This window comes from Schistocerca piceifrons, chromosome 4, assembly GCF_021461385.2.
Source record: "Schistocerca piceifrons isolate TAMUIC-IGC-003096 chromosome 4, iqSchPice1.1, whole genome shotgun sequence".
In the NCBI taxonomy this organism is placed as follows: Eukaryota; Metazoa; Arthropoda; class Insecta; order Orthoptera; family Acrididae; genus Schistocerca; species Schistocerca piceifrons.
The window spans coordinates 538,278,658-538,300,061 of record NC_060141.1 but is presented as its reverse complement, the minus strand read 5'-3'; the positions used below and the strand labels follow the sequence as shown (position 1 = coordinate 538,300,061).

The 21,404-nt window shown below is 40.2% G+C and overlaps 1 protein-coding gene across 4 annotated transcripts in view; it reads left to right on the top strand.

Moving 5' to 3' along the window:
- Window positions 1–4,209, top strand: part of LOC124795151 (cysteine-rich protein 2-binding protein) — a 176,015-nt gene extending 171,806 nt beyond the window's left edge. For 2 of the 4 annotated variants that reach the window (XM_047259039.1, XM_047259038.1), the window contains exon 12: window positions 3,962–4,024. Coding sequence is in view for 2 of the 4 variants with exons in the window: in XM_047259037.1 (XP_047114993.1) it covers window positions 3,962–4,135 (174 nt within the window). In the remaining 2 variants the exon portion in view is untranslated. Of the gene's footprint in view, window positions 1–3,961 lie in introns of all 4 variants that reach the window. The other 2 variants (XM_047259037.1, XM_047259036.1) reach the window with 2 other exon arrangements.
- Window positions 4,210–21,404: the final 17,195 nt, after the last annotated feature.

Below are 21,404 nucleotides of genomic sequence, written 5' to 3'. Positions count from 1 at the left end.
ACTTTGAGTCAGTTCCAGTGGGGCGATGAATCTTATGAGCAACTAGATGGTGTAGCAAAAGTCCTGCAAAGCTCCTGCAATTGCTAATTTCTATATGGAGAAATTCGAACAATCAGCTCTGGACAAAGCAAATAAGAAACTATGTTGCTAGTATTGGTTTGTAGATGACACATTTGTGGTTTGGTCCTATGGTAGAAAGGCTTTCGACGAATTCTTTGATCACCTAAATACAATTAATCCAAAAATCCAGTTCACCATGGAAATGGAAAATGATAACAGAATATCTTTCTTGGATGTTTCAGTTATGAGACGGTCCGATGGAAGTTTGGGATATAAATTTTTATGGAAAGTAACACATACCGACAGATATTTGCATAAAAACTCTAGTCACCGTCTAGAACAAAAGAGAGGTGTCATTAAAAGTCTTGTTGATAGAGCCGAACAGATATGCACATTGGAACACCTGGATGCTGAAATAAAACATCTGAAGCAGGCCTTCGAGAAAAATGGCTACTCAGGGAAAGAGCTAAAGAGAATTTTATGACTAAGAAACAGAAGACCGAAGGACAAGGACGAACCACAACAATGGAAAAACATAGTTTCCCTCCATTTTATTAAAAAAGTAACAAATCAGATGTGTAAGATTTTTATAGAAACATGACGTCAGACTGGTCTTTAGACCAACAAAGAAAATAAGTCAGCTACTCCGATCTGTGAAGGGTAAACGCCTTACTCTGTCAGCATTTGGTGTATACAAAATTCCATGTACGTGTGGTAAAGTTTATATTGGAACTACCAAGAGGAGCGTAAATACACGACTAAAAGAGCACAAAAGTCTGCCAACTAGGAAAAATAGAGAAATCAGCTGTAGCAGAGCATGCTCTTCAGTCAGCAAACCACAAAGTGAAGTTTTCTGAAACAGAGATTTTATCTACAACATCAAATTATCATCCATGACTATATAGAGAAACCATTGAAATTTATAAGCATCAGGATAATTTTAATAGGAAAGAGGGGGGGGGGGGGGGGGGGCTCTGAGGATGTCCAGCGCAGTCCTGGACGAAACATGAGGAACGGAAGAGTTTCTTGGGCCATGACCTCACATCCTGAAAGGTTTACCAGCAGCTATCCATTTCCCTTTTTAAATTTTCTATCCTACCTGCCCAATTAAGGAATCTGACATTCCAATGCCAGTTTTGTTTCTCTCCATAATGACGTCGTCCTGAGTGGCCCCTGCCCAGAGATCCGACTGGGGGACTATTTTACCCAAGAGGACACCATCGTCATTTAACCATACAGTAAAGCTGCATGCCCTCAGGAAAAAATACGGCTGTAATTTCCCCTTGCTTTCAGCTGTTCACAGTACCAGCACAGCAGTACTGTTTTGCTTGATGTTACAAGGCCAGATCAGACAATCATGCAGATTGTTGTCCCTGCAACTACTGAAAAGGCTGATGCCCCTCTTCAGGAACCACACATTTCTCTGGCCTCTCCACAGATACCCCTCCATTATGGTAGCACCTACGGTATGGCTGTCTGTATTGCTGAGGCACACAAGGCTCCCCACCAATGGCAAGATCCATGGTTGGCGGGGAGGGGGGAGGGGAACTCTTGCTACATATAGCAAAAACAAAATTGTAAATATCTGCTCTGACGACTCTTAGGAGGCACACACTGTTTATAAATTTGCCCCATCATGTGGATCCAACAACTGCTGAAGTATTGAGCCATGCTTCTTCTATAGCCGTCCACTGTGAAGGACTTGCCGGTGCAGGATTTTGTACATGAACTGACCTCTCATCTCATAAATGTCCAATGGGATTCATGTTGGGTCACCTGGGTGGCCAAATCATTCGCTCGAATTGTCAAGAATGTTCTTCAAACCACTCGTGAACAATTGTGGTCCAGTGACATGGCGCATTGTCGACCATAAAAATTCCATTGTTGATTGGGAAATTGAAATCCTTTAATGGCTGCAAATGTTATCCAAGTAATGGAACATAATCATTTCCAGTCCATGATTTGTTCAGTTGGACTAGAGGACCTAGTCTGTCCCATGTAAACACAGCCCACCCATTATGGAGCCATCACTATGTTTCACAGTGCCTTGTTGACAACTTTACTCCATGGCTTCTTGCGGTCTGTGCCACACTCGAACCATACCATCAGATCCTACCAACTGAAACAGGGGACTCCTGTGACAAGGCCACGGTTTTCCAGTCATCTATTGTCCAATTGATATGGTAATGAACACAGGAGATACGCCACAAGTGATTTCATTCTGTTAGCAAATGCACTTGCATAGGTCATCTGCTGCCATAGCTTGTTGATGCCAAATTTTGCCACACTATCTCAAACTGATACGTTTGTTATACATCGCACATTGATTTCTGTGTTTTTTTTTTTTTTTTTTTCATGTTACGTTGCTCACAGTTGTTACGTGAAGTCCACTGTGTTGTATGTGTTGAGAGGTAATGCCTGAAATGTGGTATTCTTGGCACACTCTTTTGACAATGTGGACCTCAGAATGTTGAATTCCCTAACTATTTCTGAAATGGGATGTCCCATATGTCTATCTCCAATTACCATTCCACGTTCAAAGTCCGTTAATTCCCATCATGTGGTCATAATCACGTCAGAAATTTTTTTGTATGAATTACTTAAGTAAAAAGGTCAGCTCTGCTAATGCACTGCTCTTTTATACCTTGTGTACATGATACTACCATCATCTATATATTTACATATCGCTATTCCATTACTTCTGCCACCTCAACGTACAAGGCAGTTGCATTAATCACTGTGCCACCAGGACACTGTCTGTATTGCAAATGTTTCCTATATGTTCTCTAATTGTATGTTCCTACGGAAGTAATGCTACATTTATAGTTTGTAATTTTTATTGTGGCTTTTGTTACCTTATTCTAGATATTTATTATGTCATCGCTGACTATTTATTCTAAGAACAACTTTGGCTATAGGGGCCACGAATTAGGAAATCAGGAATCTTAGTCATACCAAAGGTGCATTTTTGAAAAGGGTTGGAATCTGACTTTGAGAAAATATTTTTGTATTTGTGTGGAAACTGGTTTATAGCTTGAATAATAAAGTTTGAGTTTACATAAAACGAATTGTGTTATTTAAATTACTTTATCGAATACAGTAATTGTCCCTTGAGGGGTATGACTTGAACAACCAACACATTCCCCTAGAAACATTTTATAAGAGATGTTCAGTCATTATTGACTGCTGTCATAATTAACATACTTAACTAATCATGGCAAATATTTTGAATTTTCCATGCTTACTAAGTTACTGAGTGTCTATGAAATGTCTTTAAAAAAATTACATAAATTAAGAGACGTCTCCAAGAATTTTTGTGAGGTCAGTTATCTAAATTGATTACGTTCATTCATAGCTGATAATTTCCTTAACCTAACCCTACAGATCGAAAAATAGATTTCAAGCGTCAGCAGTGTGGGATTGGCGTAGTCACATATTTACATGTTGATAACAATTTATTTGAATCTGTATTTGCACAAAAGGAAAGTGTTACTTTGTTATCTCGCTACACTGTAAACTAATGATTACATTTGAACCCAACTTTGATACAAATTTTTGTCAGTCAAAGTTGGTCCTATTTCACAGTAACATAATATGGGATTAACATTTATACAACATAGGTTTCAAGTTCAGCTTGATATGAAGTCATTTTCTGTGTTAATCTAAGATCAAATGCCTTACACAGTCAGCCCTTTATCTGCTGCCACTTGTGTCTGCAAAGAAGAAAGCTGAATATAAAATTTTTATGATACATATTTAGTCTTAGAAAATCAGGATTTGATGCCTGTTTTACTTTCGCTTGTTATTTTAGGCATAATACTACATATAGATAAAGTTGCTGTAGTTTTTATCATCACTTTCTTGTTCTATAGCTCAAAATTATTTTCTTTTTTTGTTACAGACATCTCAAGAAAAAGATGTGACATTGCACGTGTCTGCCAAAAATTCTGCAATGATTCTGTACCAGAAATTTGGATTCAAGATTGAAAAATTTGAATATAACTTTTATGAGAGATATTTTCCATTTTATTCCAAGGAGTGTAAGCATGCTTTATTTTTGCGTTTGGAGAAGTAGATTGCTGAAATATCTGTCCGTATAATGAATTTATGATTGTTCAAAAACATTATTTATTCTTTGTACATTCTCCTCAGCTCATTAAAGATACCCCAGAGAGCTTAATTTCCTGTAATATGTCCCAGTATATCACCGAATCATGTAATTCTGAAAGATACAAGGAGCACACAATACTTGTGTTTAATTGGTCTGTATCTCATTCAAGTTGCCATTATTTCACACAGCAATTGCCAGCACAGGCATGAAAGATATACAAAAATAGTAACTACCTGAAGCAGAGGTCCATATAATCTTTTGTTAGCGCCATTATTTATTGCTGCCAATAATTTTTTTCCCTGTCTTTATGCAATTGTAGTTTCATCAAGACTAAAATTGTCAATGCCAGTCCCAGGGAGGTTTAGGAACAAATAAGATCTAATGGCTGAGCGTCTGGCAGTGCATGATTTTGGTGTGAGAGGACATTTTATTCATTACATGCAACATACTGAAGAGTAAATTACAGTGGATGAGACATTTCAGGGGGTCTGAAATAGATGTTTTAAGGGTTCCCATTGGACTTGGAGCATCTACGCACATAAACTGCTACATACCAAACAAAAGTGCTGGCAGGTCGATAGACACACAAACAAACATAAACATAAACACACACACAAAATTCAAGCTTTCGCAACCAACGGTTGCTTCATCAGGAAAGAGGGAAAGACCAAAGGATGTGGGTTTTAAGGGAGAGGGTAAGGAGTCATTCCAATCCCGGGAGGGGAAAAACTTACCTTAGGGGGAAAAAAGGACAGGTATACAATCGCGCGCACACACACACACATCCATCCGCACATACACAGACACAAGCAGACATTTGTAAAGGCAAAGAGTTTGGGCAGAGATGTCAGTTGAGGTGGAAGTAAAGAGGCAAAGATGTTGTTGAAAGACAGGTGAGGTATGAGCGGCGGCAACTTGAAATTAGCGGAGGTTGAGGCCTAGCGGATAACGAGAAGAGAGGATATACTGAAGGGCAAGTTCCCATCTCCGGAGTTCTGACAGGTTGGTGTTAGTGGGAAGTATCCAGATAACCCGGACGGTGTAACACTGTGCCAAGATGTGCTGGCCGTGCACCAAGGCATGTTTAGCCACAGGGTGATCCTCATTACCAACAAACACTGTCTGCCTGTGTCCATTCATGCGAATGGACAGTTTGTTGCTGGTCATTCCCACATAGAAAGCTTCACAGTGTAGGCAGGTCAGTTGGTAAATCACGTGGGTGCTTTCACACGTGGCTCTGCCTTTGATCATGTACACCTTCCGGGTTACAGGACTGGAGTAGGTGGTGGTGGTGGTGGGAGGGTGCATGGGACAGGTTTTACACCGGGGGCGGTTACAAGGGTAGGAGCCAGAGGGTAGGGAAGGTGGTTTGGGGATTTCATAGGGATGAACTAAGAGGTTACGAAGGTTAGGTGGACGGCGGAAAGACACTCTTGGTGGAGTGGGGAGGATTTCATGAAGGATGGATCTCATTTCAGGGCAGGATTTGAGGAAGTCGTATCCCTGCTGGAGAGCCACATTCAGAGTCTGATCCAGTCCCGGAAAGTAGCCTGTCACAAGTGTGGCACTTTTGTGGTTCTTCTGTGGGAGGTTCTGGGTTTGAGGGGATGAGGAAGTGGCTCTGGTTATTTGCTTCTGTACCAGGTCGGGAGGGTAGTTGCGGGATGCGAAAGCTGTTTTCAGGTTGTTGGTGTAATGGTTCAGGGATTCCGGACTGGAGCAGATTCGTTTGCCATGAAGACCTAGGCTGTAGGGAAGGGACCGTTTGATGTTGAATGGGTGGCAGCTGTCATAATGGAGGTACTGTTGCTTGTTGGTGGGTTTGATTTGGATGGACGTGTGAAGCTGGCCATTGGACAGATGGAGGTCAACGTCAAGGAAAGTGGCATGGGATTTGGAGTAGGACCAGGTGAATCTGATGGAACCAAACGAGTTGAGGTTGGAGAGGAAATTCTGGAGTTCTTCTTCACTGTGAGTCCAGATCATGAAGATGTCATCAATAAATCTGTATCAAACTTTGGGTTGGCAGGCCTGGGTAACCAAGAAGGCTTCCTCTAAGCGACCCATGAACAGGTTGGCGTACGAGGGGGCCATTCTGGTACCCATGGCTGTTCCCTTTAATTGTTGGTATGTCTGGCCTTCAAAAGTGAAGAAGTTGTGGGTCAGGATGAAGCTGGCTAAGGTAATGAGGAAAGAGGTTTTAGGTAGGGTGGCAGGTGATCGGCGTGAAAGGAAGTGCTCCATCGCAGCGAGGCTCTGGACGTGCGGAATATTTATCTCTCCCCATATATTTTTATTTTCATTTCAGCCTCATGTTACACTTTCCACCTTCTAATACCATGTCACCCTCAATAATACATAACCCACTTCCAAACCATAACCAAAAAAAAATTTTTTTTCTGCTTTCAACACTACTGCTGCTATAAAATCCACCGTTTCTAGTTCACAAACAGTTCCTTTCACCTATTAAACAACCATTTCAGCTATTTCTAATAACTTTTGCTTTATTTCCATTTCCGTTTTTCCCACATCACTGATCATTTGTAGCTGCTTCCCACAGGTTTTAACGTAATTATTTCTTCGTCAGACAATTGTTAGCCTCATTTTCATAATCTGCCACCACAAAACCACTCCTTTTAATACATTTACACGTAGTTTTTTCGAAATTTTCCCGAATTTCTTCACCCTTTAACGTGTTTTGGCGGCAACACAACCACCTAACCTTTATGCACATCGTTGTCTACCAACCCAAGTTCACCACAGGATCAACATAGCCCAGCTTTAACCAACACTTTTTCACCTTTTTTCGCACCAGATCTCCAGTTGCTTTGTAGTTCACCTTTATCTCTCCCCATATATTGTTATTTTCATTTCAGCCTCATGTTACACTTTCCACTTTCTAATACAATGTCACCCTCACAACACCCCCACAACGACCCCATTAAGTTTCATTTACATTCCCTCCGCAAACATGCCTTCGCCCTAGCCAGATTACGCTCCCATATTTTATTTTCTCAGGCTTGTCTGACATTTGGCATTACCCCCAAAGGCCTCAAACTTAAAGTTCCCATCTCTGGCTGCAACCCTTCTTTCCATCAGTCCCTATACCAGTTCCAAACTGAACAATCCATTGCCCTCGCCCACCTAATCCTTCACCTACACATCAACTCAGCCAATGAACACATCCGTCAACTCCTATCCTTAATAAAAGTCCTCAATCTTTCCTCTCCCACATCCACACCGGCTGTTCAGTGCATCCTCCTACAGGCCAACCGCAAATTAGAACAGCATGCCACCCTCCACCTCAAAAAACTATCCAATCTCCTGGTTTCCCACCCTTCACAACCTTTCCAGCAAACCTCAACCTCCTCTCATTGCACACAAACCCAGTCTCTCCCATCTACTCAATCTCCCACTTCCAGCTCCACTCCCTCCAAAACCTCAAAATTCCAATCAACACAATCTGGAACCACAACACCCTAATTCAGTGGTTAACCTTTCCTCTAAACCTCTCTCCCAATCCGAAACCTCTGTCCTATCCAAAGGCCTCACCTTCAGCCCCACTCCCAGATTCAACCAAACAGCCCTCGTCAAAGATTTACTGCCCTACACTCGTACTCTCTGCTGGAAATGTCACTTTGCCACGAAGAAAAATGATCCTAATCCTACTCCTAATGATCCAACTCCCCAAGACACTATCCAAATTGAACCCTGCCTGGAACAGTTACGTCCTCCGTCACAGCGGGACCCACCTCCTCTTCCTCAAAATCACCCTCTCCAAACCTTCCAGGAATTTCTGACTTCCAGCCTTGCCTCTCAGTCCTTCTTAAAAAACCTTAATCCTACTCCCAACATCACCACTGCTGAAGCCCAAGCTATCCGTGATCTGAAGGCTGACCGATCCATCGTCATTCTTCCGGCGGACAAGGGTTCCACGACCATGGTACTTGATCATCGGGAGTATGTGGCTGAGGAACTGCGTCAGCTTTCAGACAACACCACATACAAAGTTTGCCAAGGTAATCCATTCCTGATGTCCAGGCGGAGCCTCAATGAATCCTCAGAACCTTAGGCCCCCTACAAAACCTTTCACCTGACTCCAACCTCCTGACCCCACCGTCACCCCGCCCCTCTACCTTCTACCTTCTTCCTAAAATTCACAAACCCAATCATCCCGGCCGCCCCATTGTAGCTGGTTACCAAGCCCCCACAGAACGTATCTCTGCCCACGTAGATCAACACCTTCAACCAAGACACCAACCACTTTCTCGAACGCCTGGAATCCTTACACAATCTGTTACCTCCGGAAACCATCCTTGTAACCATTGATGCCACTTCCTTATACACAAATATTCCGCACGTCCAGGGCCTCGCTGTGATGGAGCACTTACTTTCGCACCGATCACCTGCCACCCTACCTAAAACCTCTTTCCTCATTACCTTAGCCAGCTTCATCCTGACCCACAACTTCTTCACTTTTGAAGGCCAGACATACCAACAATTAAAGGGAACAGCCATGGGTACCAGGATGGCCCCCTCGTATGCCAACCTATTCATGGGTCGCTTAGAGGAAGCCTTCTTGGTTACCCATGCCTGCCAACCCAAAGTTTGGTACAGATTTATTGATGACATCTTCATGATCTGGACTCACAGTGAAGAAGAACTCCAGAATTTCCTCTCCAACCTCAACTCGTTTGGTTCCATCAGATTCACCTGGTCCTACTCCAAATCCCATGCCACTTTCCTTGACGTTGACCTCCATCTGTCCAATGGCCAGCTTCACACGTCCATCCAAATCAAACCCACCAACAAGCAACAGTACCTCCATTATGACAGCTGCCACCCATTCAACATCAAACGGTCCCTTCCCTACAGCCTAGGTCTTCATGGCAAACGAATCTGCTCCAGTCCGGAATCCCTGAACCATTACACCAACAACCTGAAAACAGCTTTCGCATCCCGCAACTACCCTCCCGACCTGGTACAGAAGCAAATAACCAGAGCCACTTCCTCATCCCCTCAAACTCAGAACCTCCCACAGAAGAACCACAAAAGTGCCACACTTGTGAGAGGATACTTTCCGGGACTGGATCAGACTGAATGTGGCTCTCCAGCAGGGATAAGGCTTCCTCAAATCCTGCCCTGAAATGAAATCCATCCTTCATGAAATCCTCCCCACTCCACCAAGAGTGTCTTTCCGCCGTCCACCTAACCTTCGTAACCTCTTAGTTCATCCCTATGAAATCCCCAAACCACCTTCCCTACCCTCTGGCTCCTACCCTTGTAACCGCCCCCGGTGTAAAACCTGTCCCATTCACCCTCCCACCACCACCTACTCCAGTCCTGTAACCCGGAAGGTGTACACGATCAAAGGCAGAGCCACGTGTGAAAGCACCCACGTGATTTACCAACTGACCTGCCTACACTGTGAAGCTTTCTATGTGGGAATGACCAGCAACAAACTGTCCATTCGCATGAATGGACACAGGCAGACAGTGTTTGTTGGTAATGAGGATCACCCTGTGGCTAAACATGCCTTGGTGCACGGCCAGCACATCTTGGCACAGTGTTACACCGTCCGGGTTATCTGGATACTTCCCACTAACACCAACCTGTCAGAACTCCGGAGATGGGAACTTGCCCTTCAGTATATCCTCTCTTCTCGTTATCCGCTAGGCCTCAACCTCCGCTAATTTCAAGTTGCCGCCGCTCATACCTCACTTGTCTTTCAACAACATCTTTGCCTCTTTACTTCCGCCTCGACTGACATCTCTGCCCAAACTCTTTGCCTTTACAAATGTCTGCTTGTGTCTGTGTATGTGCGGATGGATATGTTTGTGTGTGCGAGTGTATACCTGTCCTTTTTTTCCCCCTAAGGTAAGTCTTTCCGCTCCCGGGATTGGATTGACTCCTTACCCTCTCCGTTAAAACCCACATGCTTTTGTCTTTCCCTCTCCTTCCCTCTTTCCTGATGAAGCAACCATTGGTTGCGAAAGCTTGAATTTTGTGTGTGTGTTTATGTTTATGTTTGTTTGTGTGTCTATCGACCTGCCAGCGCTTTTGTTTGGTAAGTCACATCATCTTTGTTTTTAGATATATTTTTCCCACGTGGAATGTTTCCCTCTATTATATTCATAAACTGCTACACTCATTCAAGTGCGATTAATCTGGATAACACCGTAGGAAGCATGATTACATTGAAAATCTCCATGTAATTAACACTTGTATGTGTCCCACAGATATAAGTCCAAAGGTTAAGGTCCATTTACCAGGAAGAATATTGCTGGGGTGCTTTGGGATGGATTGAGGGCAATGTCATTGCCAGGTGGATGTTGCCTGGAGCACCATGATGTAGCAGTCACATTTGAACAATTGCTGTATGGTTCTTTTAGTTGACAGATCTGACCCCAGTGTAGTGTAATCCTCTTAAATGCCTCTCTCGCTGTTTTGTCAGTTTTAAAGGAAGTAGGTAGAGTGAAAAGCAATATAAAAACCATGAATCACTATAAGGTGGTGGTGGTTGTTGGGAAGTTTAAGGGGGACTAAACAGCTAAGGTCATCAGTCACTATAAGAAACTAGTGTAAGATGGACTCATAAACAAAATGATGAGTAGTTTAGTTGTGTGTCCTACTGCTCAACTAATTCTTTACACACGAACATAGACACAAGAACACTGTCATATGATAGCATATGTGAAAATTCAGCTTGTATCACTCCAAAAGTTTCGTTTATATGCACCATGAAAATTTTTCTTAGCAATACCAGAGAAAGACAAATTGATAGAAACTTAACTGTTGTTTGATTGCTTAACACAAGACAAATAAAATGAGAGCATTATTGCAATAACAACTGTCAATGTAACATATGATTTTCATGTATTCCAGTCTGAATATAGGAATTGGACCAGAGCAAGTAGGGGTAAAACACAAAATGCATTAAATTACTTGCAAATTTGCTGCCTTCGGTTCAGTAACACAGTTTCCACACTGAAGATGTTTCAAAAGTGGTGCATAGAGATACAAGAAGTTAAGGAGATGAGTTACGAATGGAGTACTGTTGCATATGTTCAAGGATAATTTCCAGAGCAGTATGGAAGCTGAGAGTTGTGATAACACCTACGACTGAAAAAAATGTCATGTTGCACCATTCTTCAGAGTCCACATTAGAGTGCAGGTTGCTTTACAAATGGCTGGCCAAATCAATCATCTTATATTCGCAGATTCATCTGTTGCTGCTGAGGTCAATTTTTTTACATTGTTTAGTAAATTAATATAGGTGTCATCTTACATTTACAGATGAAGCTTTGGCTGTTGAAGTTTTGTATGAATTTATTTTGAGTAGTTCCGTAGTATATAGCTTGTGAGTAGGCTTGAGATTTCCTGATACAGCGGAACACTTAATGCAGTATCGACCTTGCTGGAACGGTCATGTGACATTTTACTTGCAGCGCTAGTGCAAGGGGTACATGAGAAACTATGAGCTAGCCACTACAATGATCTAATGCTCTACTTAAAAACTGACAATTCTGTGAAACATAGGAGGAAGCAGTATCAATTTTTATCAACATACAAACTTTAGTTGTATCGAACAAGTTTGAAATTAAAATTGTCATACATGTATGGATACCGTACACATACATTTATGCAGCTTCTTAAGTGAAGGTAACATTAATCTTGCCTTTCAAAAACCATTAACTGATTCTGAATCAAAGTCAGTATTCTACTAGGTTATGACAAACTGTAATGATTTACCCAGTGAATTGCAAACTAGAAATTCAGTTGCTGTTCACGTATTAACTTACTGGGGGAAAACGTCACCAGCTTTAAATCAGTTTTAGAACAAGATGATGACATTAACATGAAATGAGAAAGAAAAGTAATCTAGAATTAAATATCTAAGTAATGAAATAAATCGCATTAACCTGACTGCAGTTGTTATTGCAAGAATAAATTACAGCAGAAACACCCATTATGGAACTACTACCAACTGATGTCGCTAGCTACGTTTACATGGAACACATCTTCCGAAAGGTGAAAACTGAATTTTGGGAACCATTTTTTGCTGTCATGTTTACATGTTAAGGTCTGAAATGGATTTGCTAGCCTAGTTAAACATGGCATCTGGAAAACAGCTGATCAGATTTCTGATTCAGTCAACACAGTCATTATTTCTCCTCGCCCCAGGTGTTACAGGTAGACAGCTTCATGCTCAGTCCAATATGTCTGCTTCTTCTTCACTGCATATTAAGTCCACATTAACTGAACATTCTGAAAACAACACGTAACTTGACAACCCTATAGCATGTTTCAGAACCAGTTGCATTTACATGGAAGCAAAAATTGATTGTGGAATTGGAAAACTGGCACGTAGAAGTGCATTTCCAGAGTAGCTTTAAGTGTTCAAATGACCACTCAGAAATGGCATTGGGAAATCGGTGTATGAAATCTGGTTTTGGGAGTGGTACGAGTGAAAGTTTGAGAATTGGCTTGGATCATGATTGCGATATTTTATTTTTGTATTAGTTGTTGCTGTTACATATGACCTATACTCTAGAAGATATTGCCATCCATGTTTCACTATTGCTCAATCAAAGCATTATGGAAGGTTTGTAGGGGGGAGGGGAGTGGTGAGCGGGCAGCAAATTTCATTGTGCATCGTACTGCAAACCATGAGAGTCTGCACTACGTACTTTGGCTTCGGCTTTTTATGTATGTGTACCATGTTTAGATTGCAGTTTGCCTGAATCAGTCTGTACGTGGAAGTGAATTGACTTTAAAATTGGACAAATACCCAGCAGTAACATACATTTATACAGGAAATGCTAAATATCACATTATACTTCCATATTTCATGCAGCAATGTTGTCGATGCTCATTGCAGGTTATGACCGGAATGATAGGGGTTTTGTCAACTGCTGCTTCTACACAGCGAATGAGAAAGTGGTGGGCAGATGATATGGTTGTAAGCAAGAGACATTTTAAGAATTTCATGTCAGTATAAAAGCAAAGTCCACTGTGTGCTCAGAAAAAAAAACAGTTGTGTTCTCGGGTCTCACCATAACCACAACCTCAGACTTCTCAACATATTCAGAAGAAAGCCAAATATTTGTGACAATGAAGATATAAGTGTCACAGCTGTCCTGTTAGAATGATGACTGACAAATAAAAATAGTGATACCACAGATGATAGGCCAAGTAAACAAAAAATACAGCGAAGATAAAAATTAATGTAAACAATTCCTTTTTGTTTATTTTATTTCTTCTTGTGTTATCAAAATGTAGACAGTTAATGGCTCTGAGCACTATGGGACTTAACATCTATGGTCATCAGTCCTGTAGACAGTTAATATATGGAATAAGTTTAGAATAGGTGTAATGTTAATTTTTTAGTCAGGTACCTTACGTCAGTAAAAGTTTGTCATTTTGATTGGACAGCATATATTTTAAAAATAAATTCTTAAGGAGCCTCTAAAGAAAAGAGGAGGGTTATCTTCTATTCAGGGTCATCTGATAATTGGGGAAATATGGTTGGACATATGTCATTTTCTCTTGCGGCATTTACATTCCTCTTCTTGCCACGTGCCGCATATCCGAAGGTCAAAGGGTATCAGTCATCATCTGCTACATACCTTTTATTTATTTTAAAGATGGCCTTACAATAGAGTGTAGTACTAAAAAAAAATAGAAGAGGGATGACTAATGATCTGTCTCCCAGAATCTGAAAAAACATAAACTATCATTTTGCAGATGAGACTGTTTTCGGTTTGTGATATGGAATGACACTAGGAGTGTACTACTTCTGATGGGAGGGGGCGTCTGCATCTAATGTCAATGTCAGAACAAAATCTGAGATGATAGAGAAAATGAAACCCACCCGTATTTTGCATTACAATAAAACCAAAGTGATGCTTACTACAGAGATCCATCAATTGACTACTACCCTTTGTAGAAGAAGCAAATAAAATAGTGGAAGAAAGTTCTTTTTTTATTTACACATTTTCATGATGGTTAATGTAAATTCTTATGTTTTATATAGGGTGTAATGCTACTACATTGGTGTAGGTTTTAGTCAGTGTCGTTGGAGGTACTTGTATTATTATTATTATTATTATTATTATTATTATTTCTTTCCTTTCTCAGACATTATGTCTGGTTAAAAATGGAAAGTGATGCGGACCTTGATCAAGCGTGACTTCCTTTTAACTGTATGGTATATGTTACATTGCATTTAGGAACTTTCGGGTAATTGAACATGTATCAATAATTACAGATTTCTGTAGTTGTATATATAGATTTGGATGTAGCTGTATTGCGTTGATGTACTGGTGGATATTGTGTGGTATGACTCCTGTAGTTGATAGTATAATTGGTATAATGGTAACTTTATCCTGATGCCACATGTCCTTGACTTCCTCAGCCAGTTGGATGTATGTGTCAGTTTTTTTTCTCCTGTTTTCTTCTGTGTATTTGTTGTGTTGGGTATGGATACTTCAATTAGTTGTGTTAATTTCTTCTTTTTATTGGTGAGTATGATGTCAGATTTGTTATGTGGTGTTGATTTACAGTTATAATGGTTCTGTTCCAGTATAATTTGTATTCATCATTATCCAGTACATTTTGTGGTGCATACTTGTATGTGGGAACATGTTGTTTTATGGCAAGTTGTTGATGTATTATTTTTGCTACATTGTCATGTCTTCTAGTGTATTCTGTATTTGCTAGTATTGTACTTCTGCTTGTGATGTGATCTACTGTTTGTATTTGTTGTTTGCAAAGTCTGCATTTATCTGTTGTGGTATAGGGATCTTTAATAATATGCTTGCTGTAATATCTGGTGTTTATTGTTTGATCCTGTATTGCAATCATGAATCCTTCCGTCTCACTGTATATATTGCCTTTTCTTAGCCATGTGTTGTATGTATCTTGATCAATGTGTGGCTGTGTTAGATGATACGGGTGCTAGCCATGTAGGTTTTTTTTTCCAATTTACTTTCTTCGCATCTGCTGATTTTATGTGATCTAAAGGGCTGTAGAAGTGGCTATGAAATTGCAATGGTGTAGCTGATGTATTTATATGAGTGATTGCTTTGTGTATTTTGCTAGTTTCTGCTCGTTCTATAAAGAATTTTCTTAAATTGTCTACCTGTCCATAATGTAGGTTTTTTATGTCGATAAATCCCCTTCCTCCTTCCTTTCTGCTTAATGTGAATCTTTCTGTTGCTGAATGTATGTGATGTATTCTATATTTGTGGCATTGTGCTCATGTAAGTGTATTGAGTGCTTCTAGGTCTGTGTTACTCCATTTCACTACTCCAAATGAATAGGTCAATATTGGTATAGCATAAGTATTTATAGCTTTTGTCTTGTTTCTTGCTGTCAATTCTGTTTTCATTATTTTTGTTAGTTTTTGTCTATATTTTTCTTTTAGTTCTTCTTTAATATTTGTATTATCTATTCCTATTTTTTGTCTGTATCCTAGATATTTATAGGCATCTGTTTTTTCCATTGCTTCTATGCAGTCGCTGTGGTTATCCAATATGTAATCTTCTTGTGTAGTGTGTTTTCCCTTGACTATGCTATTTTTCTTACATTTGTCTGTTCCAAAAGCCACATTTATATCATTGCTGAATACTTCTGTTATCTTTAGTAATTGGTTGAGTTGTTGATTTGTTGCTGCCTATAGTTTTAGATCATGCATGTATGGCAAATGTGTGATTTTGTGTTGGTATGTTCCAGTAATATTATATCCATAATTTGTATTATTTAACATGTTGGATAGTGGGTTCAGACAAGGCAGAACCAGAAAGGACTTGAGTCTCCTTGGTATATTCTACGCTTAATCTGTATTGGCCGTGATGTGATATTATTTGAATTTGTTTGGATATTAAGTGTGGTTTTCCAATTTTTCATTACTATGTTTAGGAACTGTATCAATTTAGGATCTACTTCGTATATTTCCAGTATTTGTAGTAACCATGAGTGGGGTACACTATCAAAAGATTTTTGGTAATCAATGTATGCGTAGTGTAGCGACCTTTGTTTAGTTTTAGCTTGATGTGTCACCTCTGCATCTATTATCAGTTGCTCTTTACATCCTCGTGCTCCTTTGCAGCAGCCTTTTTGTTCTTCATTTATAATTTTGTTCTGTGTTGTATGTGTCATTAATTTCTGTGTAATGACTGAAGTTAATATTTTGTATATTGTTGGTAGGCATGTTATGGGGCAATATTTTGCTGGGTTTGCTGTGTCTGCTTGATCTTTAGGTTTCAGATAAGTTATTCCTTGTGTAAGTGTATCAGGGACTGTGTATGCGTCTGCAATGTAACTATTAAATAATTTAGTTAGATGTGAATGTGTTGAGGTGAACTTCTTTAGCCAGAAATTTGCTATTTTATCTTTTCCAGGGGCTTTCCAATTGTGCGTAGAATTAATTGCTCGAGTGACTTCATGTTGCAAAATTATCACTTCAGGCATTTGTGGTATCATCTTGTCTATGTCTGTTTCTGCTTGTATCCACCGTGCATGTCTGTTATGTTGTACCAGGTTTGACCATATGTTGCTCCAGAAGTATTCCATGTCTGTTATGCTATGTGTGTGTTATCTATTGTCTGGTAAAATTTCTTTTGGTTTGTGTTGAATGTTTGGTTTTGTTTCCTTCTATTTTCACTTTTTTTGTATCTCCTAAGTCGTTTGGCCAATGCTTGTAATTTCTACTTCTTTTCATCTAATTGCTCTATCGCTTCTTGTTGTGAAATTTCACCTAACCTTTTTCATTTTTGTCTGATATTTCATTTCTTATAAATAGTGTTAGCTGTCCGATATCTTTTCTCAGTTTTTCTATTCTGATCTGTAGCCTGTGTTGCCATGATGGTTTTGTGGGTTTCTTCTGTGTGTTGGTTCTGATCTCTGCCTAGTGTGTATATTTAGTGTAGTGAGTGCTCCTATATAAACCAGTAGTTGTAACTCTTCCATAGTTGTATTTTCATTTATTTTGTTGTGTGTGATTGTGCTGATAGTTGTTATTGTTGTTTCGACTTGTGGGTTATTTGGTGGTCTATGCAAGAATGGCCTAATGTCTGTATTTGTGTCTTTGTATTCTATATATGTCGGCTGAAATTTTTCTTCTATATCTAACATGTGTGTCACTTTGTTTTCTATTTGTGCTTGTTCTGGTGGCTGTCTTAAGATTTCGTTTTCCTCTGATTGTTTAGTTGATGTGTGTTGTTCTTTGTTTGTTTGCTCTGGGATGTTTGAGTCCATTACTGTATTTTCTTCTTCTTCTTCTTCTTCTTCTTCTTATTATTATTATTATTATTATTATTATTATTGGCAGTGATCAGAGAGAAAGCATTAGCTACCTGAAGTAGCCCAATTTCTACCGATTCAGAAGAAAGAAGTCCCGCATCAAAGTAATTTCAAAATGGTGAAGTGTAGTTCACACACATTAACTCAGTTAATTTTAAATGGGGGTGCAGGGTGTGGGCAAAATAAGCGATGTTAAGGAGAGGAGTGATGCGGAGGAAGCACGTTTTGTAATAAAAGCTTGTCTTCAGTGTGAGCAGTTACTTTATTTCTGAGAAGGAATTTTAGTAGCACTATTGATGAACTGAGAATTATTTCATCTTTCTATAAAAAAGGGTGTTAGAAATGAGAAGCACCAACTGTGTCATTCACCAATGAGTTTGTTAATTAATAAGAGACCTAAAAAAATGAAATATCATTTATCTTTTGTCATTTTAAAAATAATTCAGTGAGTCGGTAATGTTGATGAGGAAGGGGGTTGGGTTACTAGCTAATCTCTGATTACACTCATGGGTAATGGTCTCAGAAAGGACAGTGGATTGATCATGGTGGCCCCGATTGCTTGGCCAGCATGTTGTCCAGACTTGAATCTGCTAAGCTAATATCTGTGGGGCCACATGAAACCTCGATTTACAAGACCCCCTTGGTATTTGGGAAAGACTTACTGGTGCAGGTTATGTCTGCAACAGATGGGAATGTGGTAGGGAGGTACCCTACCTGTGTTGACATCTGTGGCCATCACATTGAGCCCTACTTGTAAGTGGGCCTGGATGACAAGCAGGAGGAGTCAGAGAGCAATGTATGTAGTGGTATTTTCCATGTAGTGAGAAAATAGTATACGTTTACAACCCCAAGTTCCTGTGCTTAACTACTGTCTTGGTCCTCACTACAAATCCTCAAAGTCTGTAAAGGAAATTTTGTTACACCCTGTGTAAAAAGATGAGGCCTATTAGCAAACATCTTGTTGAATTCGTTACTGAATTGACAGCATCTTTGATGAACAAAGGATGCCTGTTTGAATCAACTTCCACGCAAAATATTTTGTCTATAAACACTCAATGGAAAACATTTTCCTAAATTTATTCCAGCTACAGGAGTATCAATATGGTCTCAGAGGGAATGTAAGGTTTGTGTAGAATGAATCGAAGCAAGATTTGGGACAGTGGCAGAAAATATACCACGTACTATTGTGAAGAATCTAACCTAGGACTTTCTTTTCCAAAATGTTTCGAAATGGCAAATATAACTAAGTAATTTTCAATAGAAAACTACATTTTCAAGCTGTTATATTTTTAATACTAACAACTTAGAATTCTGTCTCCATTTAGGAAATTAAAGATGAAAACAAAATTATTGTTGTGAAAATAACACATCATCATTTCAGTACAAAACAATGATCTCTGATAAGTGTATGCTTGCTTGCTTGCAGCATTTTGTAGAAAAAACAACCCTCTTTCAAATGCAATAAACAGAGTTCATTTTTGTGCAGTAAAATCTGCCATGCAAAATTCAGAAAAACTATGAAAAAAAACCATTATCAGACAGCTGAACTACATCCTACCTACCCAGTCATCAAAATGTCGATTAAACATTTCAATGCTCAAACCAAGCTTCTGATTGAAGACAGCTTTATTTTTATATAAATAATGAACTACGAGCTACCTCAGTTTAAAACTTAAATCTGTAAGATGATTATATTGATCTAGAATAAACAGAAAATATATCAGTTTTTGCTTTCTGAAATCTGCTTTCACTAAGGGTAGTCAGCCCGCCTGGTTGGCCGTGTGGTCTAACGCATGGCTTTCCGGGCAGGAAGGAGCGCCTGTTCCCCGGCACGAATCCACCCGGCGGATTTGTGCCGAGGTCCGGTGAACCGGCCAGTCTGGATGGTTTTTAGGCGGTTTTCCATCTGCCTCGGTGAATGCGGGCTGGTTCCCCTTATTCCGCCTCAGTTACACTATGTCGGCGATTTCTGCGCAAACAAGCTCTCCACGTACGCGTACACCACCATTACTCTGCCACGGAAACATAGGGATTACACTCTGGTGTGAGACGTTCCGGGGGAGGGGGGGGGAGTGGGGGGGAGGGGGGGGGAGGGGGGGGGGGTCCACCGGGGGCCGAACCGCAACATAACCCTGGGTTCAGTGTGGGGCGGTGGAGGGGTGAAGTGGACTGTAGTAGTCGTCGTGGGGTTGTGGACTACTGCGGCTGCGGTGGGGACGGAGCATCTCCGTCATTTCTAGGTCCCCAGTTAACATACAATACAATACAAGGGTAGTCACATACAGCCTGTAAGCTGTAATGCAAAACCGCCCACTGCATAGAAGTGAGATCACCATGGAAGCTGTCTGTACTGGAATGTTATTTGAAGAGGAGGAAAGACAAAAACAATCACTACACACATTAGAGTCAAAAGTCCAAACAGAGGTTTAACCTGTTGACTGCCACAAGACCACAACAGAGCCTCACACATGAGCCATAGCCCAGCCTGTCAGTGAAGCATCCGACATTATGCGTGCGTCAGTCAGTGTGTGAAAAACAAGAATTTAAGGTATGGCTTACGACACACATCTATTGTTCTGGGAGTTATACAGTATGCCCTTTGAACACTCAAGACTGTATGTTGACAAAAGATAGCTTGAATATTAAATCACTGTTTTTACAAGTTGCTACAACAGTCTCTTTCTTTAGCCTCAAGATTTTGCCCACTAACAATTTAGTACTGCCCAATATGAGGCAAAGATATGAGTATTGTATGAATTCAGTGTGTCCAGGTCTGTCATTCCTGTTGTTATCTAGTCCAATTTGCTATTCTTGTCATCCTCTAGTGTTTATTATGTATTGTAGGTCAGCATAACTCCACATTACTATCCTACTCCCAGTGCATGCCATTTGTTTGTTGACTCTAACAGCATGCACCATTAACAATAGGAGGAAGAGGAGGACAAGGTGAAGGTGAGGGTGAGGGTGAGGGTGAGGGTGAAAATACAGAAGCAGAAATTTACCTGATCTTCAACATATTGTATGATAATAAAAATATGCTGCATTCTATTAAATATATGCAGTTACTAAATATATGAAAGGGAGAGGGGAAGAGAGAGAGAGAGAGAGAGAGAGAGAGAGAGAGAGAGAGAGAGAGAGAGATGAGATAATATTATATGTGTAGCTATGTGCTATGTGGCGACCCACAACCATAACCCAATTTTTTTGTATCTGCTTGAAATGGCACTAAAATTACACTGTATGTGTAAAACATGACTTAATGTTACTACAGGTACGCCATATAAATAACTTATGGTTATAATAGAGGGAAACATTCCACGTAGGAAAAATATATCTAAAAACAAAGATGATGTGACTTACCAAATGAAAGTGCTGGCAGGTCGACAGACACACAAACAAACACAAACATACACACAAAATTCAAGCTTTCACAACAAACTGTTGCCTCATCAGGAAAGAGGGAAGGAGAGGGAAAGACGAAAGGATGTGGGTTTTAAGGGAGAGGGTAAGGAGTCATTCCAATCCTGGGAGCGGAAAGACTTACCTTAGGGGGAAAAAAGGACAGGTTGCCTTTACAAATGTCTGCTTGTGTCTGTGTATGTGCGGATGTATATGTGTGTGTGGGTGAGTGTATACCCGTCCTTTTTTCCCCCTAAGGTAAGTCTTTCCGCTCCCTGGATTGGAATGACTCCTTACCCTCTCCCTTAAAACCCACATTCTTTCGTCTTTCCCTCTCCTTCCCTCTTTCCTGATGAGGCAACAGTTTGTTGCGAAAGCTTGAATTTTGTGTGTATGTTTGTGTTTGTTTGTGTGTCTGTCGACCTGCCAGCACTTTCATTTGGTAAGTCACATCATCTTTGTTTTTAGATATATAAATAACTTAATACTATTTGTACTTAAACCCAGTTAAATGTAAATTAACAGGAAA